Source organism: Ambystoma mexicanum, chromosome 8 (genome assembly GCF_040938575.1).
Source record: "Ambystoma mexicanum isolate Mex_15411 chromosome 8, UKY_AmexF1_1, whole genome shotgun sequence".
Classification (NCBI taxonomy): Eukaryota; Metazoa; Chordata; class Amphibia; order Caudata; family Ambystomatidae; genus Ambystoma; species Ambystoma mexicanum.
Window position 1 is genome coordinate 1,623,346,567 of NC_090929.1, and position 25,447 is coordinate 1,623,372,013.

At 45.3% G+C, this 25,447-nt stretch overlaps 1 protein-coding gene across 1 annotated transcript in view; it reads left to right on the forward strand.

Annotated features, from left to right (window-relative positions):
• Window positions 1-25,447, forward strand: part of ATRNL1 (attractin like 1) — a 2,575,823-nt gene that overhangs the window by 889,785 nt on the left and 1,660,591 nt on the right. Inside the window, exon 12 of the mRNA XM_069611898.1 lies at window positions 7,099-7,310. Within this exon, the coding sequence (XP_069467999.1) occupies window positions 7,099-7,310 (212 nt within the window). The remainder of the gene's footprint in view (window positions 1-7,098; window positions 7,311-25,447) is intronic.

The following is a 25,447-nucleotide window of genomic DNA, read 5'->3' on the forward strand; positions in this document are numbered from 1 at the left end:
TATTTGAAGGTGTATTGTACATACTTGTTATATGGTTTAATTCTATTGTGGTGGTTGTGGCCAGTGGACAGATTTTGGGGGGCATGGTCGTATACAAATATTACTGTAGACCTATCAGTGAACAAAAACAAGTGGCCACATATGTGATGATATCAGTGATGCCATCAATTACATTTTTGATATCATCTTTGATGTCCTGGGTGTTTGTCTTAACAGTGCACAGTGGTGGCGCGAGTTATGGTTGCTAACCTTACCATAACTGGAGACTTTCAGAAGTTTTTCTGTTTTACTTGTAACCATAACGTCACTTTAACAACATTTCTGCTCTGAATTTCATAGGTTTCTATTAGTGCAACTTAACCATAACATCCCTTTAACAATGTTTTTCTGTGAATGTATACGATATATATAATTTAGTTTTTTATTTTGGAATGTATATGTCTAATAATTAGTGATATTGGCGTGTATATTTCATGGCAATTATCTTTTGATTGAAGAAGTGGTATGAGGACTTCTGATTTACATGCAATTTATGTGGGTGTAACAGATTGACCTTGGAGAACAATAGGTTAAACCGGGGACGTCATTTCACCAAAATGCATAGGGTAGCAGAAGTGACATCACACGACCCTTGACCCCCGATGACCACATCCCAAAGTGGCATCATGGGAAGCGATGGAACACGACCTTTCACCCCTTGGCAAAACAGGAAGTGGCATCACATAGCCTTGTTCCTAAGTACACTACGAGAAATATGGTTACGCTATCGCTATAATGTGATATACATTTGATACAAGAATGGATCACCATATGTATCGTTAACATCAGCGCGTATAGGCTCATATTAGCAAATGACTGTGAATGCAAGTAGACGTCCAAGGCCAAATGATAATGATGTGTAATTATACAGCACTTATAGAACAAATATACATAAAATATCACCCAACCTGTGTTGCTACTCATTTATCGACCTCAGAAGGATGAAAGGCTGAGTTGGCCTTGCTGGGATTCCAACCTGCAACCTACAGATCACACACACATTGCAGCAGCGAGCGCTCTACTCACTGAGCTACCATTACACTGGTAACTGAGATTTAACAGCAGGCCAGTTCATCTGCAGGTCTGGTGCAAAGTGGGCCACATGTCAAGCCTGCGTGTCAGGTTTAAGAGGTTGGTAAAATACATACCATTGGAAGGGTTCCTAACACTGTATTAATGAATTTAGATTGGCGCAGGGAAAGCAGCGTGTTCACACAGCATCCCGTACTCTGGGCACTCATTAAATCATACATGCAAACAAACATACTGAATAGCATGCCAGGGAAACAGGAAAGATAGACCAGTACAAGGCATTAATAGTGGCACAATGAAATCAAGGGCCACTTTATGTGCTATGGTCAAACATTTCTACACTGCACACAAGCTTTTAGGCACTTAGATTTTGTCAAGTGACCGAGGACACCGAAATGGAATGACTTGTGATGATCATAAGAGACAACAGAAAAAGACATGCTATAACTGGAATTGTGAAAAGCAAAATACATATTCCGAAATGGATGCTTATTCTACTCTAAATGCTTTTTGGAGGTTTTTGTCTGTATTGTGAATTTGAGGTGTTTAAGAACAGACTAAATCGGTGACTACCCCCCTGAAGTGTACCCGAAATAAACCTTTAATGAGTCTAGCAATTATTGTACAGAATTCCAGAAGGTCCCATTATTTCTTATTCCTATTCTTTCTTAAGGTCACTGCTCAAAGTGTTACACTTGTGGAACCCCCTGTTTTTTAAAGGGCCTGCACAAGAAAGCCAGCCACTCCAGAAACAAAGAGCCACATGGTGCTGGCCACAGACCCAGGAGCTTCTATTTGTAAACCTAGAATAAAAAAATAAAAATAGGGTAGCAAGGGAGACCTCAGGGGTCGCAGCTGTGACCCCTGGCGACCCCAAATGATGTCCCTGGGTTAAACACTCATCAGCTTAAACATTTCTCTGGACAGTTGAGTGGCCGGACCACAGCCCCATCAACGTTCATAGTCTCAGCACTGCAATCTCAAAACAGCTAAGAACCTAATACTAACCAGCCCGAGACCATGTCACAGACTGTCAAGGAAGGTCCAACTGACAGCCAATCACTGGACATTGCCAGTGGAAGGTCTAGTATCGACACAGCCAAGCACTAAAACAAGCACAAAAGACAATGGCATCTCTTACACGCAAGCTAATTGAGTCCAATCAACAGGGGCGCTCTGGGAACCAAAAGAGGCCCTTGAAATCTTTCTCAAAGTGGCGCCATATTACACATTTTCAGCAAGTCAAGTCCTTGAATTATGGGAAAATGTGGAAATATCATACAAGAGGCCCATGGTACAGAGGCCCACCTGGAAATCTCCAGAGTTCCCTCTAGGCTAGTCCACCGGCAGCGAGAGATGCAAACAAACCATTCACAATGAAAACAACTTCTGTGCCCTGATTAAAAAAAGATTGGACCGAAAAAGTAAATCGGCAAAATAAAAATAATACTTCACAGATGAACTACCACATGAAACTTTACACAGACGAGAACTAAAAAATACAAAACCTCTCAGCATAAATGTTCACCTCTCCTTCACTCTGCAATGTGCCACACACCTGACTAATGTCTTGAGAAACAAGATAACCAAGAAAACATAGCTTCACAAAAAGCACAGTCACCTTACAAATGTTAGAGATCTACAAAACACCGGTCTAACAAACCACCACTTAGTGTCTATTAAACAAGTTATTGGGGTTCAGTAGAAAAAAAGGGGTTTGAATACCACTGGCTACACGTGCAGAGAGAGAAATACAACTCTGCAAAAAGTCAATTCTGCTGAGTTACTGGAAGTCCTATAAATGGCACTATAGAGGTGTACAGATTTCCACAAGTGATAATTGCAATACCGCTGCCAAACACCTATGCAGAACAAAATACTACCGCAAAATGCTGTTTATCACCTTAGATAGGGTCAGCTGTGAGCTGATCTGGACAAGATTAGGTGTGTTCATCAAACACTCAGTCAATGATCAATGCGTTTGTATTGTCGTAATGGTTGGGTCTGATCCCCTGCAAGTAACGCACATTTGTCTGGCCATTGTTATTGTTTCTTGTTAGTTGTAAACTTTAAGCCCTGTCAATATTGGTTTAGCCACAGTCAGTTATGGCAATAGATTTAAGTATGTTCTCGGGCAGTCTTTTTAGCCCTGCAAATTAATATTATGAGTGGTATTCGGTCTAGTTTACCACTAGTAGTGGTTACATTACAGCGGGGATTACTGTCCATCAAATAAGTATTGTCTATATAGTGCTAAACAACCACCAGTGATGTTTCCTCCACTCCAAATGGACTAAATGCTGCACTTTCCACAAAGGATCCATGCTCCTCTGACTTTATCAAACAATCTGCGTCCTGGGTCACTCCCTTCCCTATCCACTCCAAATTCCCTTTCTTATTGGTGCCTGCTCATCTATGTGTCATACTACGCCTACAAAGTATGGTAGAAATAGCATGAAATGAATGCCCCTGTCGATGTCTACCTTTACGGACCAATCACTAGATTGCAAAATTGACTAGCATATGACTCTAAACAGATAAAAGCACCAGAAATGCTATTACGGGGTAAGGAACATTTATAATTATGTATTTCCCAAAAACAGGGCAATTTTGCCCTTAGGTTGAATTCAACCCACATTCTATTCACAGGGTTTGGGGGTATGTCCTGTGCCTCCCTCACCCCAAGTCCAGGCAAGCAATGGTCAAGTGTAAAATGATGTGCTCAGCATTGCTGACCTCATGGAATGTGGTTTTAAAAAAGGGCTCAAATCTGTAAGTCACTTAGTCATTTTGAAACAGACAATTGCAGGGCATGGTGGCATGCGCTTGTAATCCCATCCTTCACACTGGGATGCTGAGACTGCTGGAGATCAAGTTCGCAGCTGCTATTCGCTATCACACGGGCTTCTATACGGCCTTTTCTGGAGAGCCTCCCTTGGTCCTGCGCCCCCACCCAACAGTGAGGCAACAAATCTGGGGGTCATCTTCAACTCTACTCCTTCTCTTCTCACATCTCCAAAAATTCTGACTACCAGCTGCACCTCCTCAGAGGATTTCTACCTTTTTTCAACTTTCCCCAGAGGCTCACTGTCCGGAGCCCTCACTCTCTCGAGACTGGACTACTGCAACAGTCTCTTTCTCAATCTTCCTACTTCTACTCTCCGACTTCTTCAACTTATCCAGAAAAGAACTGCAAGACTTATCCTTGGATAAGGCTTTCTGGGTCAGGGGTTCTTACTATCTACAATGCTCTCTTCCCAAATACTGTCCTTCCAGAGCCCTCTGCTCGGCCTCCTCCAACTCTTTGCGGGTGAGCCATTTTTCCAAACAGAGATTTGGGGTAGATCCTTATCCTCTGTACACGCCTCCCTCTGGAACAGCCTCCCAGCCTCTCTGTCTTGAGCCGGACCTCCGTAGGTTCTGGAAACTCCTCAAGACCTTCCTCTTCTCTTCCTCTTTCTCTCTCCCTCTGCTCTGCTAACCTCCTTTCTCTTCGTTTTTTCCCTCCTTCTTTCTCTTTCCTAACCTGCTCAGTTCCCTGACTGGTTGTCTGGTGCACCTCCAGAGCCTCACAGGTCCCATGCTCCCCCGCCAGTCCTGCATTTGCCTCCGGGCCTCTGCACTCTGCTTGCACTACTGCAATAGGTTCCATGAGAGGGGCAACCACTCTGCACGTAACTCAGGCCCCTGCTGGACTGGGCGACTTGTCCCCTTCCCCCTCACCCTCCCTCACACTTCCTGTTCTGTGCACTTGTACAACCTTGAATGTACTAGGCCTAGCAAGTGTGTCTGTCCGGTCCTCCCTCTGTCTCCCCTCCCTAGTTTGGCCGTGCTTGAAATACACCTGCATACACCAAGCAATCTGAAATGTTGCCAGGCCTAGTACTTTAGTTTATTGTTCTGTATGTTCCTTTCCCCCTTCTCCCCTCACTCTTTGTCACACACTTACACTAGTAGATATGCCTCTGGCCTAGTATGGTAGTTATTGTTGTTAGATTATTCGGAATCTTCAAGGCCTAAGATTGACCACTGTATACCCTTGTTCCCTTAACACCTTGAAGCGCTTAGTAGCACGTCACCTGTGAATATGCGCTTTACAAATAAACAATAACAATGACCCGCTTCCCCCCTTCCTTCTCATATGTTGGCAAGGATGGAATGAGCGTTGAGTGAACGGTGGAGCAGAGTTTGAGTGACACTCCAGAAAAAGGAAAGGGGACATCCTGTTCCACTCCTGTATTCTGCAGAAGCTTAAAGTGCAAATGTCTCCTTTTTGACAGCAGAGTCAATTTACAGATGTTCCTGGAAGCAGCCCAGTGGTGAACATGTCGCTTTCAGAAAGTGCATTAAACTGCCCCTTTATTGGCTGCCGTAGCAATTTAAAAACATTTTTCTTTGAACCTTCATGAATCCTGTGTGGAAGAGGATTTTGGGGCAGCATATCACAATGGGGATACAGCATGGACTTTACTTTTCTTAACAGATTTCATTTTCTGAGAATAAAAGTGACTATATTTTGGAACATGTGAGATTGTGTGTCTTTGACTGGCTAAACCTCCGCTTCATTTCCCCAAGGGCTTTCCTTCTCCTTTCTCACTCTGACCCCCTGCGGCTCCTGTGCTCCCATGGTGCCTGCTGCTTGGGCCCTACTCGCTTACCTAACAACTGGGCATTCCCCTGCTCCCTTCCCATCTTCCCAGCCTCGCCTAGGTGTCCAGCTCTCTCCTGGCATTTGGGTGGTGGAGTCCAACTCCAGGCCTCGAGGGCTGGATCCATGGCGGGTTTTCAGGATACCCCTCTTTAATATTCATGAGATACATTTGCATAAAATGATTCTACATGAATGCACATTTTTTTCTCATGAATATTAATGAGAGAGATCCTGAAAACCTGTCCGGATTCCGGCCCTCCAGGCCCGCAGTTGGACAACCCACTGCTTCCCCCTTATTAGGCCACACTCAGTACCATCATACACCACCCTTTGCCTGCTCCTGGCTGCTTCAGAAATCAATATATATATATATATATGTATATTTCTTTTTTTTTTAACAGTGGGCTCATTAGATTTTCACAAGTGTTTCCACATGCTTTCATATATGCATTCTGCGCACACATGTTTTCCTGCGTGGAAAGCTGCACTACTTCTTTTTCGTCTGCTGCTGTTTCAGACCGTTGGCTCAGGTTTTGGAGTTTTAACAGCGGGTGATTGATACCTTTGCATAGTGCTTCATTACCCTCCGAGAGGTCTCTGGGTGCTATAGACCGGAACTGCCTACAGAAACTAGAACCATTTGAGACTTAGATGAATTATCAACTTAGATCAGTGGTCGAAGTGGGTGGGAGCGGCCTGGAGCGGTGCTCCTGTACTTTTTTTTAATTAAGTTTGACTGTTCCTATACTTTTATTTGAAAAAGAAACCGTTCTAGAATGGTTTAGCTTGAAAATAAAAGTGTAGGAAGAAGTTGAAACTTGCACTTCACTGAAAATTCCCTTAAACAGCTTGCGCGATAGTTTAGGGGCTTGTATGGCAGGGGGCTTGCCGATGGGGTTTGAGGGGAGTGGGGGCAGGCCAGCAGGAAGCATAGTCCCACTACTTCTTTTCGTACACTTCAACCACTGATTTAAATAAATGTAAACTAAAAACGTTTTGGTGGCCAGGGCTGCAAAATGGCTGTCCCTTTTGGAGACCAATCTAAAAGGCAGAGTAGAGATCAAAATGGGACTGGTACTGTAGAGAAGCTGGCAGGGTACAGGATTGATCCACTTTACTAGAAAGGTAGCCGGTAGTAAGCAACTCCTGAACTACGTATCACAAGGCTTGTGTATGTTCTAGAACTTTAGCAGGTATGTGATTCAATATATGTTTTGCTTCATTCACTCCATACGATTCCCCGGTTCCCGAATTGCAGTTACTCAACTTATTCTTTGCGATTGTGGTCGGCGTGCTTACTCTGGAAACCATTGGTGTGTGTGTACATGGACTGGAAGCTGATTGCAGGATGTAATCACCTCTGCTTTCTCCCGTAGATCCATGTACGTGTTTGGTGGCTTCTCCAGTGTCCTGCTGAACGACATACTCATCTACAAGCCCCCGGACTGTGAGGCGTTCCGTAGTGAGGAGCTGTGTGCGGACGGCGGGCAGGGCATCCGCTGCCTCTGGGACAAGGATCACTGCGTGTCTTGGGAAGTGGGTCACCTCCGGAGCAGCACGCTGCGAGCCAACTGCTTCCGGAAGACTGGTGAGTAATTAGTCCTCCTTAATCAATCAGCGACCATTCTTCCGAGGATCGTTGCAGTACATTGGTAAATTTAACTCCAATATGGACTCGGCTAATAACCGAGAAATTGAAGAATGCATAATTTGCACAAATAAGGGACCACTATTTCCTAAGAGGATATGGCGGCCATTGCCCTTCACCCAATGCTATCTTTATACTATGGGGTGCATACAGACCAATTCTCTCTATTTTGGAGGGAAAATCCCAATTTTTCAGCCTAAAATATTGAATATTTAACAACTATTAAACCCTTTATCCCAACTGAAATGTACTTTGCTCCAGTGTGAACCAATTCGGAAAAACATGCCTCCCTCATCCTTTTACAAAATCTGCCCCTCAAGTGATCTTTAATTCTGGACAGAACAATGGGAGTGGGGGGTCTCAAATCAATTTCATATCAACCTCAAAACCTGGCTCTTTTCCCAAGATAAATGGAAGTGACCCTCCTCGGGCTGTAACAACTATGTCCTAACCAGTCTGTAGCTGACACAGTACTTCTCCAGCACATAGTAACCTGATGCAATGTATAACTACCGTAACCTAATGCAAGATGCAACCACTGTAACCAAAGTATGTAACCTACTATGCAAGACCGCAACCTAATGCAAGATGTAACCAAAGTATGTAACCTACTATGCAAGACCGCAACCTATTGCAAGATGCAACCAAAGTATGTAACCTACTATGCAAGACCACAACCTAATGCAAGATGCAACCAAAGTATGTAACCTACTATGCAAGACCGCAACCTATTGCAAGATGCAACCACTGTAACCAAAGTATGTAACCTACTATGCAAGACCGCAACCTAATGCAAGATGTAACCAAAGTATGTAACCTACTATGCAAGACCGCAACCTATTGCAAGATGCAACCAAAGTATGTAACCTACTATGCAAGACCGCAACCTATTGCAAGATGCAACCAAAGTATGTAACCTACTATGCAAGACCGCAACCTAATGCAAGATGCAACCAAAGTATGTAACCTACTATGCAAGACCGCAACCTAATGCAAGATGCAACCAAAGTATGTAACCTACTATGCAAGACCGCAACCTAATGCAAGATGCAACCAAAGTATGTAACCTACTATGCAAGACCGCAATCTAATGCAAGATGCAACCAAAGTATGTAACCTACTATGCAAGACCGCAACCTAATGAAAGATGTAACCAAAGTATGTAACCTACTATGCAAGACCGCAACCTATTGCAAGATGCAACCAAAGTATGTAACCTCCTATGCAAGACCGCAACCTAATGCAAGATGCAACCAAAGTATGTAACCTACTATGCAAGACCGCAACCTATTGCAAGATGCAACCAAAGTATGTAACCTACTATGCAAGACCGCAACCTAATGCAAGATGCAACCAAAGTATGTAACCTACTATGCAAGACCGCAACCTAATGCAAGATGCAACCAAAGTATGTAACCTACTATGCAAGACCGCAATCTAATGCAAGATGCAACCAAATTATGTAACCTACTATGCAAGACCGCATCCTAATGAAAGATGTAACCAAAGTATGTAACCTACTATGCAAGACCGCAACCTAATGCAAGATGTAACCAAAGTATGTAACCTACTATGCAAGACCATAACCTAATGCAAGATGTAACCACTGTAACCAAAGTATGTAACCTACTATGTAAGACCGCAACCTAATGCAAGATGCAACCAAAGTATGCAACCTACTATGCAAGACCGCAACCTAATGCAAGATGCAACCAAAGTATGCAACCTACTATGCAAGACCATAACCTAATGCAAGATGTAACCACTGTAACCAAAGTATGTAACCTACTATGTAAGACCGCAACCTAATGCAAGATGCAACCAAAGTATGTAACCTACTATGTAAGACCGCAACCTAATGCAAGATACAACCAAAGTATGTAACCTACTATGTAAGACCGCAACCTAATGCAAGATGCAACCAAAGTATGTAACCTACTATGTAAGACCGCAACCTAATGCAAGATGCAACCAAAGTATGTAACCTACTATCTAAGCAACTCTTGTAACCAACTATCTCCGGGTTTGGTGCGCTATACAAATGTCCAAATAAATCAATACATTTCACAGACTACAAGGTGGGGTGAACACGCACGTGCTGGAACCATGGAACGTCTTTAAATGCTGGATTTAAAATGTATAAGTGTTAATTTCATGAATATTTGTAAGGTCGAATATTAGCCATAGAATCTGCATCTGTTGGCACATGTTTCATGCATTAATGGATATATATGTCTTGAAGTATATAGCCCATTACTACCCGTGTCCATGTAGCCACCATGATGGATAGGACCAGAGGCGTTGCTAGGAGGGGTGGGGGGAGAAGGCTGAGGCGGCTGTAGCCCCGGGTCTTTTGGTTGTAGTCCCGGATAGATGCTCAGGCGGTACAACCAAAAGCTTGGTAGCCCCGAGTCCCGACAGCGCTGACATTAGTGTAGCCTTGTATCTTTTCCAGACCTAGCAACACCCCTGCATAGGACACGAACACCTGAAACATTACATTTACCATGGAGAAAATGCCCATGGTTCCAGCACGTCCGTGCATGCATGTGTGTGTGCGCGCTCCATTTAGTAATCACCAGACCGCTGGACCCTGCAGAAGGCTGTAGAGAACCCTTTCCCTCCTGCACAGCTGCACACAGGCAGGGCATCTGCTTTCTCTGCTCAACCTTTCATAGCCTTTTCTAAATGCAATAAATGGAGAACCCTTCCCCTCCTGCACAGCTGCACAATGCAGGGCATCTGCTTTCTCTGCTCAACCTTTCACAGCCATTTCTAAATGCAATAAATGGAGAACCCTTCCCATCCTGCACAGCTGCACAAAGGCAGGGCATCTGCTTTCTCTGCTCAACCTTTCATAGCCATGGAGAACCCTTCCCCTCCTGCACAGCTGCACACAGGCAGGGCATCTGCTTTCTCTGCTCAACCTTTCACAGCCATTTCTAAATGCAATAAATGGAGAACCCTTCCCCTCCTGCACAGCTGCACCCAGGCAGGGCATCTGCTTTCTCTGCTCAACCTTTCACAGCCATTTCTAAATGCAATAAATGGAGAACCCTCCCCTCCTGCACAGCTGCACACAGGCAGGGCATCTGCTTTCTCTGCTCAACTTTTCACAGCCATTTCTAAATGTGATATATGGAGAACCCTTCCCCTCCTGCACAGCTGCACACAGGCAGGGCATCTGCTTTCTCTGCTCAACCTTTCACAGCCATTTCTAAATGCGATATATGCACTATGTGATGATGTATATAGCATCTAATGCCAAATATCTCCTGTTTGTAAACGCTGTCGATGTCACTATGATTACACAATTGACCTGTCGGGGGAGAGGGCGGAGTTGGCCCAAAGGGGTGGTATCAAACACACAGCACATGGCACTGCCCTGTTACGTAGATGTGTGTGGCATTTGGGGTATCTTAGCCCCTGTGCACCCACAAGTAAAGCACTGTGACTTGAGTAGTAGCCCCTTCCCTCCCGAGTTTAACCCTCGGTAAGGCCGGTTGGGCTCTCTCTTCTTGTTTGTTTGTTTTAATATTTGTAATGCCTGCCAGACCCGGGGGTATCAGGGCGCAGTAGGCATCAAGAGTGTTCTGCAGCTTAGGTTACAATGCTGTACAGTATCATACCGGTTAATATACAGTTATATCCTTCTTGTGTTTGCCAAGAGTTGGGAACACCAATTGAAAAGCTATAAGGAACAGAGAGTTATTAAGTTATTAATTGAATGACCCATTGCGTTTGTATTTGAGGAATGGGTAGAAAGTTGAAAATGCCAACATTGTGATGACAAGCATGCATTAATGGGGAGCCCAACGGGAAAGTAAGGAGAGTGGTCAAATTGGCTTGTCTCTCTTAGGATCTGTGAGGCAGTCGCCACCATGTACTGTTAGTGTGTCTTAGTGGTTGAGCGATACTGTAGTCTACCACCTCCCCTCCCGGATCACGTCTAAAAGGCAAGGTGGTTTACCGGTGACATTTGCACTCGCCATTTGATCGTTTTTTTTATAGTTTAAAAAAAAAACATTTTGAAGACAAACCTCAAACATACCTGAGAGTACTAGAGCAGTGCACGCTGGTTTCAATTGTAAAAGAAACATGCTAAATAGACAGATTATTCACAGTTCCACAACTCGAAAACATTACCACTTTTCCAGCTGAAAGAAAAGAAAGAGCTAATTAACTATGAATTAATCGCCCAACAATTAAACCTGCTGAAAACAGCAGGGAGCCAGGGTTTTAACTAACCCACTTTCTATGTCTGTCGTTAAGGCCATAGCTACCGTGTCCATATGCAGCACATCACTAACCTCCATATACCTCCACAAAGGAAGTGGGGGCCTTACAACACACCGACTGGCCATATGGGAGGATAGCTCATGGGCAATGTACTCGCCTTGGAAGCAAGACGACTCGGAGCAGCGTAGGTTCGATCCCTGGGGCTGCACTTAGAAACCTCTGGGTATTAAGCGCATTATAAATAATCTATCATATCATATCATATTCGTCCATTGAGGTCTGAGAGATGGTCCATAGCCCACACTTCTCGATAACTCAAATAAGGTGTGGGAGCCCATCTTCAGTACAACCCTCCCTCTATGTCCATGAATGCCTGATGGCTAGTCCCCTGCAATGACCTTCCGTTAGCCCAGGTAGGGTGTGAGGCATAGTACTACACACTAACCACCAATTGTCTCCGCCCCAATTTCAATTGAACCTAGCGCAGAATACGACCGTGATCCAACTACCTCAACTCCTCAATCTGGCCCTCAAACGTCTACTCCCACACTGCCCTGCTATTCATAAGAAGGGATCTTACTGCCAATATTAAAGGCCCCTCTGCCATGAAGGCCCTATTAAGTATTCCTATAACCTCTCAAGCCTCCAACCCCTGTCCTCCTCTTCCCTAGGCTTCATCAGGACCCAAACTTTGAGCCAAATCAATGTTCTTCCAGAAGCCCTCGCAACCTCTCGCTCCCAATCCCCACTCTTGCCAACCACCATTCCCCCAATGACGGTCTTGTATCCCCCACTGAAATCAACCCATCCCTAATGCCTAGAGACACACCTCCTGAGCACCAGGTCCATTTCACCAAAGTAGCTCCCATCGCAGACCTCATCATTGAAAACAATCTTGATGTCTGTCATTACTGAAATCTGTATCTCCAACATGATCAGCAGCCTCCTACATGACCTTACACCAAACAACTTGACATCTATCTGCCGAAATTGTACAGTGATGTGAGGAGGTGGTGTTACTGTAGTGGCCCACCTCAAACTACAATCTGTCCTTCAAGTCATTCAAGTCGTTTGATGCTACTCAAAAGGGCCTCCTCTACCCATCCACTGCAGTTCTACTTCAAGACATCTACAGACCACCTAGTAATGATAATAATGATAATGATGTGTTATTTATATAGCGCCTTAATCCAAAGCGCTGTACAGAGCACATATTTACATACAATATCACCCAACCGAAATTGGTACTCATTCATCGACCGCGGAAGGATAAAAGGCTGAGTTGGCCTTGCCGGGATTCGAACCTGCGACCCGCAGATTACACTCAGATCGCAGCAGCAAGTGCTCAACCCGCTGAGCTATCTTAGTAACATTGCATCTTTCATAGCCAATCTACACAACAACCTGGAGGAAATATTGTTCCATCAAGCAACATCATCCTGTTAGGCTACTTCAGTATCTGGCTATCCTTGACATCTTCAACAACCTTCACTTTGCCCACCTCCATTGCAACCAAACCCACAACAAATGTCACTCCTTAGAACTTGTTTTCATCCCTTGGACTTAACATCATTTATCTCTCCACCAGGTCAATCTACCTGATAACCTTCTTCCTCCCCCACCCCCAAACCTTCCAAGTCCTGCTCCTCTACTAATACCATTGTCTACTCTCATTGGCATAGCCTTTCACCCACAGCATTCCCCTCATATTTCTCCTCCCACAACCCACCATCCTTCTAACTAAACAGTGTCCGCCCGCGCCACATCTTTCAGCAGAAGGTCCCACAAAAAAACAAATGCCTGATAAAACCACCAGACTTCTTTTCAACCTCAAAACTCAAGAGCAGACCTCACCACCCTCCCACAACCACACTGGACATCCATCGCCTTCCGAATCTTATTCAGGCTCCTCTGTCTAACCCTACAAGACCAAGGACTTCTCTACTTTAAGGAACATATAAAGAACCCTCAGATCTTCAGAGTTCGTCCTGCTCAGCATCACCAAGTTATCTAGAAAGTATCTATGGGAGGCATGGGTTTTACCACGCAGGCTCCTCCCTCCCTCTGGAATGCGCTGCGCTCCTACCCTCGTCATGAAGAGACGTACTAGCTCTGGAATGGTCTGATGGGCAGCCAACACCACTCATGTACACCGACATACAGCAGGAAAGTCTGAGATGTGATCCAAAGCAATAACCTCCATAGACCTCCGGTAAGGTCCGAGACGCAGTATACAGCACTTCCCTTTACAGACGTTCAGTGAGGTCTGAAATGCACTAACCACCACTGGCCTCCACATTCATTGGGTTCTGAGAGGCAATCCACATTGCTTACCTCCGTAATCCTCGATAGGGTCTGGAAGGATTGCCTTCCACACTCTCCTCCCCTGTACATCCATTGAGGTCTGAAAGGCGGTCCACAGCACTAACCATCAACTAACCCCCTGATAACTTTGGTACAGCCATTTGTATTTATATTTATTTGTTTGCTTGTTAGCTGCTTATACAATAAGAATATACTGTTTCAAAGTGCCCACAGGGCAGCGATGGAGGGAGTGAGGGCGGGAGTTTGAGAAGTACAATTACAACATTAAAACACAGTGTTTAAGAGCAAAAGGGGAAGAGGGAGGGGGACTAACATATTATGCCTTCTAAGTTTTCAGAAAGTGCAAGTGCAGAAAGGAAGAGGGAAGAGGTGGTAAGTGCAGCGAGTCGGATGCCGTGGGTGAGCCATGGACAAAGTGCTAGAATGCTAAGTGCTTCACAGCCCGGGCTTTGGGAGTTGTAAGTGCGAGTCTCCAGAGGGAGGGTGTGCAGATGCAAAGTGCTGTGGAAAGACAGGATCTGGGTAGAATTGGTGTGGGAGGTCAAGGCTCGAAGATGCATAAGGGAAAAGGGGAAAGTCTTAAGGAGCTTCTGGAATTTAAGAAGATCCTGCTCAAGGCACAGGGCGAGGGGGAGGCACTGCCAAAGGATGGAGCCCACAGAAGAAAGTGAGCGACCCCCTGACCTCTGCTTAGCAAAACGCTTTACACACAAGGAGTTGCTGCCAGAGGAGCACAGCAGTCTAGGGGGGAGAGTATTTGGAGAGATAACGTTGAAGATAGTGTGGTCCCTGGGCCCAGACAGCTTTATATTAAGCTTTGCATTAAGGCTTTAAAGGCAGCTCAACACACTGCCTTCTCCATACCCGCCTTAAAGTTAAAGTGGGGGGCAGCAGTCTCATCACTAGCTACCAAAAATATCTATTAAAATAAAAGGTGTTGCGCCACTCTGACTTCCCCTTATAGCAAGGATTACATCAAATAAATTAATATCTAATCTACATGCCACACCTCTAGTGTTCTAAAAAATGGTCTGTCTGTGGAACTAGTTTGGTATTTCTCTGTGTCGTTTTGATACCCAAGCAGGAAGGCAAATTGCTGCTCACTGGGCAAGACACTCTTAAAGTGTGACTGAAATAAAATGGCTCCCTATAAGTCAATCGGACTGAGAGACGGTACTCCACAAAAACGCCCCTATACATGTACGTGGGTTTGAGAGACTATACACAATTCCATAATTCCCATCCCCCTTAATAGTTGACGGGCCACTTGCTGAACCCTTCATACCTACCTCGAGTTCAGATGGTCAGTCTGCTGCCCCCCATTACTCACCCTAAGGGCGTAGAGAAAGTCAGTATGTTAAGACAACCCAGTCAGTAGAGGAATTTAAGACCAAACTGAAGCTCCACCTGCTATAAGAGAAGTTGCACCCCCCCTTCCACCTATCTACCCCGCCCGCACCAGAGGGAAAAATATGAATATGCATGTTATGTAGGAACCATGGGCTAAGAAGCAGCTAAAACCAAGACCTCAAATCAAAGATGCATGTATTTAGCGGTCTTGGGCAGCATGTGACAGCAAGGTCCTAAAGATAGGGGGCGCAAACCTTAAGCCCCAGGCTTTTTCTCCAGGGTGGCGCTCTTTCTTGGTAAGGCTCTAGTCATTTACTTCTGTCTCTGTCTCACTGTCTCTGTCTCTCTTCGCTCTCTCAAACATGTACATAGTTTCCAATAATTCAGGTTACCCAATCAAAAGACAATGCGATCAACCAAAACAGAAAATCACCTTTTCCGTATCACCAACCACGTCTGTCCTGACCCATAGGCTCTGCTGCATCACATCAAGGATAGAAATGTATAGGTGGGTCTTCTGCACTAGCAGGACATCTAGCTCTTTCTCCAGTATGGCCGCCGCAACACAGAGTGGATCTCATTGTGGTTGGTCAAGCCACGGAGAAGGGTTCTCTCATCTATCAGCACCGGGGCTGGGGTCTTCCCTTTCTCTCCTCCCATCAACTTGCTGAGCATATTGTAGGCTCCCTGTCCCTGCCCGGTCCTCCTCCAACCTCAATCACTTACCTTGTTCTAGCCGGAACCTTCCGGCTGTCTGGCTAATCCGCTCCTTTTGGTGCTACTTTTCACCAATGTATGCTCTCTGCTCCGTCTCCTTTCTTTAATACTTCTCCGTAAGGACTCTTTATTTCGGTCTGTGCTCTTCCCTCTATCTCTTTCCTGGACAGGTTTCCTCTCACGCAAACCTTTTGCGTCTCTTATCCCTCTCTGTCATGCTCCTCTGTCCAATCTTCTCCCAGCACTTTACCTTTCCTCTGGTGTCCTTCTCTGCCACCCGCCTACTCCTTCTGACATTTTTCAGCATCAGTGTCCATGCTATTCCCAACCTCCTGGTCCTGATATCTTACACCACCCTTCCTTGATGTCTATCCTCCTCCTTCTGATGTTCTCCACCTCCAGCCTCTTGTCTATTCCCTACCACTTACTCTTGCAATGCTCCACCTCTAATCTTTCTCCACTAAGTCCTTCTCCCTCTTTGGTTTCATGCTCTCCTTCCAATGCTTTCTTTCCTTCTGATCCTACAAACTCTTTTGCTCGTTAATGTTCCCCCTCTGGTTTCACAAACTCCACTTCCAGTCCTTTTCTCCATCTGGTCTCATAAACTCCAATCCCTACCTTCCCTCTGCTTTCACAAACTCCACTTCCAGTCTTGTTTCTCGATCTGGTCTCATAAACTCCAATCCCTACCTCCCCTGTGGTTTCAAAAACTCCACTTCCAGTCTCGTTTCTCCTCTGCTCTCATAAACTCCAATCCCTACCTCCCCTCTGGTTTTACAAACTCGTATTGTGCATCTATCTCTGGTCTCACAAATTCTTCTCCTCCCACTTTCTTTTCTCCAATCTTTCATCTAACCCTTTCTGTGTATATCTGCTCACTTTCATTCTCCAACCCCAGTCCTTCCACTAGGCTTTCACAACTTTCTCTATCCTATAGCGTCCGTCTTTCCTCTCCTGACTCCACCATGTTGACTCGGAGCTTGAGTACATATAGAATAGTGACCACTCTCCCCTGGGCTGGACCATAGGAAAGGGCCTGCCCTGCACCTGTGTGTTTAATTTTGAGCTGCCCTAGGATTAGCTTGGTTCTCTAGGATCGCCCTGGACTCATTGGAGGGGGACAGACTAAGCCTTTAAGAGGCCTCGCGGCCATCTTGGATTTTATCCTGACTGCGGGGCATGGCTGAAGGCTCTGCAAGGGAGAGGCAGCTCTCTCGCTTCTCCAGTGTTTGTGCTCGTCATTGGAACCTTCACGGGGGCCCTGCTGCTACTTTACTGCACTGGTAAGTGTTTTTTGGGGTGAAGCATTCTGGGATTTGCCAGCTGCAAGTAATATGCAGGTCTAACAGAGTTTGAGAACCTTGGAAGGCTTACATCCTGAGCTGAGCTGCGGGTGTGCCTGTACTGCAAAGTTTGCAAACCTATCAGCACACATAGTGGATTTTAGTTCTGGCATTTGGCTGGATATTTGTCTGGCCTCAAAGATATTTTGTGTGTGTGTGTTTTGAGGGTTAGCTTTGGGAAGAGTTCCCTGGGGCTATGTCACCTGACTGCCCTCTACCGTGTAACAGGAATCGGGAGGATAGCTCAGGGGTAACGTGCTCGCCTTGGAAGCAAGACTACTTAAGCCACACTGGTTGGATCTCCGGGTCCACGCTTTGAACCCTCTGGGTATTAAGCACGTTATAAATAACCAATTACAATTACAAGGGAGTGCACCCAGGGGATTTCCTCCCTATCATCACCACGGACCACCTCCCTTGAAATTTCAAGCATCAAGCAGGGTACTTTGTAATAGTGTAAATGTATAATATTTGTGTGTCGTTGTTGTCATGTGTACCTTTTCTTCGCTCTACACCCTCCCTTGCAACATCTACTTTACCCCTAATCGCACAACTGCTGTAACTCTGTTAAGTAACCACGACTCTGATGCCTGTTGAATCTTGGTTGCGACGCTTCTGGTCGAAACACCAATCCTCTCGGCCACATGAATACAGAAGATGTCTCCCCTGCTTAACCCTGGCAGACACATAATAGGTGGGGCTGTTGCAGCAGGGTCTGTGCCCGCTCCCTCCCACGCCCCCTGGTCTGGAGAAGCATCTTTTCTTTCTGCTAGCCTGACTCCAAGTAACAAGAAACCAAATCCGTAATCCCTCACAGTCGGTCACACACACGGTGCAACTTGGCCCGCAACTCAGCACTTTACGATTTCCCCGAGTCATCAATTTATACCCAGCTGGCATCTTTTTGAAATTCTTTTGGGATAGACGCCAATTGAAATTTGATCGAAAAGTTAAGTAGGTCACCATTTTTCTTGAGGGCAAAGATACGATGCATGAAAGCGTAGGAAGTGCTGGCGGGCACCATCGGATGTGCCAGCAGTTGCATGTTTTTAAGTTTATTCCTTTTATTCTTTTCAAAGGTTACCTTTACACATGAGTCCAGGAAGGCAGCGTTATTGGGGAGCTAGGGGTCCACAATCACCCCTGTTGGGCACAGATGACTTTGCACTCTCTCTAAAACAAAAAAAAGAGATGAAAAAAATGTACTCTTTACTCAACTATTTTTTTTATTTATTTTTTTAGCATTGCCTTCTTCCGTTTTTTCCCCATTGGCCACTCAAACGTGTGATTTCCTTTTTTGCATGTGTCTGCTGTGTTTATAATTAAAAATAATTATACTAAGAGGTGATGGAGTACAAAGACAGCAGAGAGTAGGAATCTGGGAAGGGGAGTGCCAGATTACTGTGCAGTACAATTGGTCGAATTCAATTTGGTCGCAGTTTTTAACGAAATTGACTGCAGATATATGTGGGGGGATCGTGAATATAAATATAGGGAGTGGTCGGTGGGGCCTGCAGAAGGTGAGGGGGGGTCCTCTCCCTGCATATATTTGCAGCCAAATCGAGTTAGAGAAAAAGAATTCTATCAAATTGGATTTGACAAAATAGAACCGATGGAATCACACTGAACCTTTGGAAAGTCAAAGTTGAATGGGAAGTTTTCAAGAGGCAAGCAGCCGGAGAAGGCTTGCCTTGCAGATGTGTGGAAGTCGGCTGTGGAAAGTTCAACAAAGTTGACGGTGAGATGGAGCTAGGACGGATGTCTGCCATGGAGTCCCTGTACGTTAACGAGGATGATACGCGGTGGCGCAGCTGAGAATGTAGACTGACGCAGTGGAGATGGGTTGTACGCGAGAGGTGGAGAGGGAATGCTGTATGTTGTAGCCCAGCCAAGTCACTAGCAGATAGCCTGCCCGGGAATGAGGAGAACATACGACAGTCTTCAAATTTCCACAGAATCGCAAAGAGGGAGAGAAGCTAGCAGAGGCTGACAACCGCAGAGAGGCACCCGACACAGGGCAAAAGAGCCAAGGCAAAATATTAGTGAAGGATGGAGGCAAACACTGTGTAATGAGAAGTGCTGCATGCTTGCACCTGATCTCTGAAGACCGTAGTCGTGATGCAATGCAATCTAACGAGAAGACCTATATGCTGGACCAGGAGGCCACACTCCCTAGAATGGATTTGCCTTGAAGTTCAAACTCCCAAGAGAACCTGTGAAACAGTGCAAGGGGGTATCTAGAAATGCAGTTATTGAAAACAACTTCATGACAGATATTCCCATGGGCAGAGTTTTAAGGAGGCCAGTTGTAAACCTGAGAGAAAGATTAGAGTGTTGGACCACCAGACAACTTGTCAAAACCACTGACAACTGACATCTTTAAAATCTATTCCCTTGTTTGAAGTCATCATTGGTAAAGATTGCAAGAGTGTCTAAAGACTACATGTTCAGGCAAAGCTTCAATGGCAGTTTGGCCCATTGGACTTCAGAGGTGGGCCGAAAACTCCTTAAAATGACAATGGCCCTCATTACGTCTTTGCCTGTCTGGAAACAACGGTGGCGGTAATCCTACCACCACTGTTGGTTCCGAACCTGCAAAGTACAAGTCGGCGGCCGTGTGGCGTTACACCCGCCAGGTCTGACCTGGCAGGCATAACGCCACCCGGCCGCAGACGGACGTGGAAACACCAGCACCATTACCACACGGTGCCCGTGTTTCTGCAGTCCCCATTCCCGTGGTGTCCTATGGGACTCCATGGGAATGGGGAGTAACAGAATTGCAGGTGCCGGATTTACCGGTCCACCGGGGCTGTAATGCCCTGGTAATTCTGGCAAGTCCGGTGCCGGTAACTCATTGCAGGTCCGGCGGCAACCTGCTGTTTTGTCTGACGCAGTTACCGCCGGACTTGTAATGAGGGCCAATGTGTTCATGCTTATGTAGTGTGAGCCAAGATCAAATCTTACTCTCAGAGAGATGCCCGAGGCTCAAACAAGGAACACTTACTCTACAAGTATTATAGATAAGAGTAAAGAAGGTAAGGTTCAAATAAAATTTGGAAACATTTCTTCGAGAATGAAAATATTAGATGAAAAACTATAAAGGGGAAAATAGGGAAAATAATTTACAAAAGTAGTTGGAATATTAATAAACAGTTAAGGGCTTCAAGAAAGTTCATGTTGAGATACAATACCTGCAAGCCTGCTTCTTTCAAAAATGCCCCCACAGAGTGCAGCAAGATTTAAGAAGTAAAAGAAAGCGTGAACACCCTGGCGACTCCACTAGAGGGCAGTAGTGTGCCTTGTTTCTCCATACAGGCCAAAAAGGCAGGAAGAGGAAAATAAGCACAGGCCAAGCCGCTGCTCAAATTCCCTCTTGTTTTCGTTTAGATGGTAATTAAGGCCTTCGAGATGTGAACACAAAACAAATTCAAAATGCAAAAGACTTGATGTTTAAGAACTTTGCACACTTTGCTCCAAGTGTGCCACCCACTTGAGCTTTCGTTCCTCCACTTTTACAAGCAATCAAAGGGCCTACTGCTCTAACAATTATGTGATGTCTCGAGTGTGCACCATACTTCTCGGCTTTTTGCACAATCTCCCGTCTTCCAGTGCCTCCTTAGGTGCTTTGTTAGGTCAGAACAGCCTCTCTCACTGGCCCAGCAAGATACAGGGCTCAGAGTCACATCTGAGATATGCAACCTGCGGGTCTCCAGATGTTATGCACTACAATTCCCGTGATTCCTCACCATTTATTATGATGGCTAGAACTGATGGTAGTTATTTATTTATTTATTTGCATTTGTAAAGCGCACAATTGGCCTTGGGCATCGTGGCGCTGTTAAAGAAGGCTCACTTGACAGTAGGAGACATTGCTCGTGTTCCGGGTTACATGGGAACAGAGACATAGGTACAGGATAAGGGCACAGTAAAAAATTTGTTAGACATTACACGTGTTCCATGTACCTGGGAAGTAGTGGGTTAGGTACATATTACTTGAATAAAATGGTTTTCAGAGCCTTTCTGAAGGCCGAGATGGATTTTTCAGATCTCAATTTAGGTGGCAGTGCGTTCCAAAATTTTGGTGCTAGAACTTCGAAACTCGAACCACCGGCTTTGTTTCTGTTGAAGGTAGGAATTGAGAGCTGGTGTGTATACAAGTCTCTTTTGGGTCTAAGTGTCTGCACTTGTATTCGTTCAGTTAGGTAGCTGGGAGCCGATTGGGATAGGCATCTATGGGTTATAGTAAGAGTCTTGAACAAGATGCGCTCTTTGACTGGGAGCCAGTGGGCTCTTTGTCTTGCTAGGAAGATGTGCTCCTTCTTGGGAATACTGAGGGCTGCTCTCAGTCCGTTGGTCTGTGTGATTTGTAATCTGTTAATGTTTTTGGCAGAAGTGCCCAGTAGGAGGTCGTTGCAGTAGTCCAGTTTTGCACCTATAATAATAATAATAATAATAATAATTTGGCATTTATATAGCGCTACGAACCCTCAAGTATCTGAGCGCTGCTTATTATTACCCACGGTGTGTGGTGCTCATTTATCGACCTCGGAAGGATGAAACACTGAGTTTGGCGCTGCCGGGATTCAAACCTGCGTTCGCAGGCTCTGCACTGATGTCAAAGCGAGCCCTCTACTCGCTGTGCCACTTGACCGGCTATAGTGGCCTGGGCAATGTTGAGGCAATTTTCAGTAGACAGATGAGGTTTTACAGCATTGATTATTTTAGTTGTTAGTGCTGCTGCCGAGGAGATATAGCTCGCATGTCTGTCCATAGACAAGGTTGAGTCTAGGTACACTCCCAGAGATTTTACAGAAGAGGAGACTGTAAGTACAGTGCTTTCTATTTTGAAATTGCAGTATTTGTTGTCTAGTTTACTGAGGATTTCTTTAGGGCCCACCAGTAGGATCTCTGTCTTGTCCCCATTGAGACAGATGCCATTGGCTGCCATCCAGGCCTGGATGATAGCATAGGTATCTTGTAATGTTTTTAGGTCTTACTCATAGTTACCAGATAGTGGGAGAAGAATGTATGTATCATCAGCATAATTGGTGAGAGTTATGCTGAATTCTTCTAAGTCGTTGAAGAGTGGTAGAGTAAATAGATTGTAGAGAGTAGGGGAAGTGCAGGAGCCTTGTGGTATTCCACAGTTGATAGGGGAAGGAGTAGCTGATGCTTGGTCTGAGAAGACTCTCATAGCTCTGCCCTCCAGGAAGGATGTAATCCAGGTAGTGGCCTCAGTGGAGAAGTGAGCCGTATTGGTGAGGTGTGTCTTTAGGACTTTGTGGTCCACTAAGTCGAACACAGATCCAGGAGTAGGAGGATTGCAGATTTGCCCTTGTCCATTGTTCTTAGGAGTTCTTTTTTTAAGTCAATCAGAGCTGATTCAGTTCCATGCCGCGGACGAAAACCTGATTGTCTTTTTCCTATGATGTTGTATAATTCTAGATAGGCTTGTATCTGTAGATGTGCAGCCTTATCCAGAATTCTCAACAGGAATGGCACAGTTGTAATTGGCCTATAGTTGTTTGGAGAGTCCGGATCTAGGGTGGGCTTTTTTAGCATTGGCCGAACCCATGCTTCTTTAAGAGAGATGGGTACTGAGCCAGAGGCAAATGATGCGTTAATAAAAGTTGTAATGAAGGGTGCTAGTGACTCAGAGCAGTCTTTGATTATGTTTGCTTGACAAATATCCCCTTTGCATAGTGAAGGTTTTATTTGCTTCATGATGAGTAGGACTTCAGGAATAGTCACGTTTCTAAAGGTAAATGGCGGTGGTGATTTGCTGTCAGGATGGGTAGGGGGTTTAGGATTAGATACCGTCAGTGTAGTACGGGTGGTCTTAGGTAGGTTGTCAAAATTGGCTGCAATTTTTTTTGAGGTAGGTCTATTTTGTCCAGCATAGCCTTCTGGATATCATTACATCACTTCTCGTCCTTAACAGTTTGATGTTTGGACATGGGTTTACGACCAGCTCATTGAAAATGGCGGATAGTTCTCTCGAATGGGATTTAGCATTGTCAATTCTATTGTTGTAGGCTGCTGCTTTAGCTGTAGCTATTGCATTTTTATATTGCTTAGCAATAGCTAGGTAGGAGTCACGAGTGGAAGTTGAGGGGTGGGCTTGCCATTTGTTAAAGGCATGTCTTTTGAGTACTTTTAGGTTAAGTAGGTCTTGGTTGTACCATGAGTTAACATGAAAGTCTTTTTGCTTTTTTTTTCTCTAGTGGGGCAATTGTGTCGATCACCTCTTTAATAGTGGTATTGTAAAGATTGACCAAATTAGTAGGGTTGCTCGAGAGAGGTGATGCTAGTGCTGAGATTTCTAGGAGCGGGAGGATTCTTTCTTTTGTGAGTAGTTTTTTAGATCTGGCTAGGGCAGCTGGTGTCGGGGGGTTTTGTAAGAATGTCGCAGTTGTAGGGATGTAGAAATGGAAGAGCTGATGGTTGGTCCATGGTAGTGGGGTGTTGGAGCTAATGTCTACCCCGCAATTGTGGTCGACTAACCAGTCTAGTATGCGTCCTTTGGAGTGAGTGGCGGAGTCGACTTTCTGAATGAATTCAAGGTCTTGGAGAGCTTTAGCAAAGGCTTTACTATGTTTGTCTTTTCTATCCTTGAATCCAAGATTAAAATCTCCTAAAAGTATGGCTCTGGTCTTTGGTTTAAGGACATTACTTATGAGGTGTAGAAGGTTGGCTTGCAAGTCCAGAAGGGGGCCTGGAGGCCGGTAGATGAGGTGCATAGTCATAGTGTCGTTCGGCGAGAAGGAGATCTTTACAGATAGAGCGTCAAAGTTCTCTGATGTGGTGGATTTAATTTGTCTAGCCTTAAGTGTTTCTTTGACTATAAGGGCAATCCCTCCACCTTTGTTTGTAAATCTATCCTGGCGGAGGATGATGTACTCGGGGGGAGGAGGGTAGGGTCTGGCATATGGCTGATCCAGATGCTTCATGTAACCATGTTTCTGTAATGGCTAGTGCGTCTAGCTCCATGTCGGAGATTAAGTCGTGGATTTCAGTGGCATGGGCTTACATAGATCTATCATTGATGAGTTTAAGTTGGATTTGGGTGGTCTTATTTATGCTGGGTTTGGGATTGGCAGTGTTGGTGGGATGTATGGTGATGTGTTTCTGAGTGTTTGTGGTATGAGTGTTTGTGTGTGCTGGTGAGATGTGTGTTATAATCGTGTGTTTGTGATTCTTGGTGAGCACTTTGGAGGTGCGAGCGCCTAATCTTATGTTTCTGAGGTGCAAGGGTGGCGTGTACGAGGTGATTTGGGCTATAGATGTGGGCTTGAGTCTGGCGTTGTGTAGAGGTATGGGTGGTGTGTCTGTGGAACAGGCATTATGGCACTCCTTTGTGCAGAGGGCTGGCAGGAACAGGGTAAGAGGAATAGAGTCTGAGCAGGGGGGGTATGCGAGGTTGGTGCTTAGCCATGTTTGGAGAAAGAGTTGTCCCAATTGTGTAATACAAGAGTAGGCAATTCTAGTGTAGAGGCAGTTCACCAGAGTAGACTGGTTCAAGCAGTAAGCACACAGTACATGAATAGGCAGGTCCGATGTGGGGGCAGTTCACCAAAGTAGACTAATTCAGGGAGTAAGCACACAGTAGATGAATAGGCAGGTCTAATGTAAAAATGACCGTTCACGAGTTAGAATAATACAAGAATAGTCGAGCAGTACATGGATTGGGCTGAAGTGTATGGAAGTTCATCAGGTTACCGTTGATATAGTTGGCGCGTATGCTGACCAGAAGTGTGCTTCACCGATTCACAAAAGTACATTTGGGAAGGGTAATTCAGCATATGGTGGGAAGCACTAGCCCAGTAAGTGGAGGCAGTGTGCTGTGGCACGGCGATGCGAGGTGCGTAACGTTCAGATAGGGCGAATGTCGTAGTTGTAGTCCAAAACATCCCGAGAGCCAAAGGTTGAAGACCCCTGCCTTACAGGAATGGGTCCAAATGAAAAGCAAGCGTGATATGAGGCCAAGAGCAGTCCCTTACTTGAGTACTGCAAAGGCATTGGGGGAGGATGGCTGAGACGACTGCTAGTAAAAAGAGATTAGTCTCTCTGGTGGCTTCAAGTGAGCCTCATGTGCTTCCATTG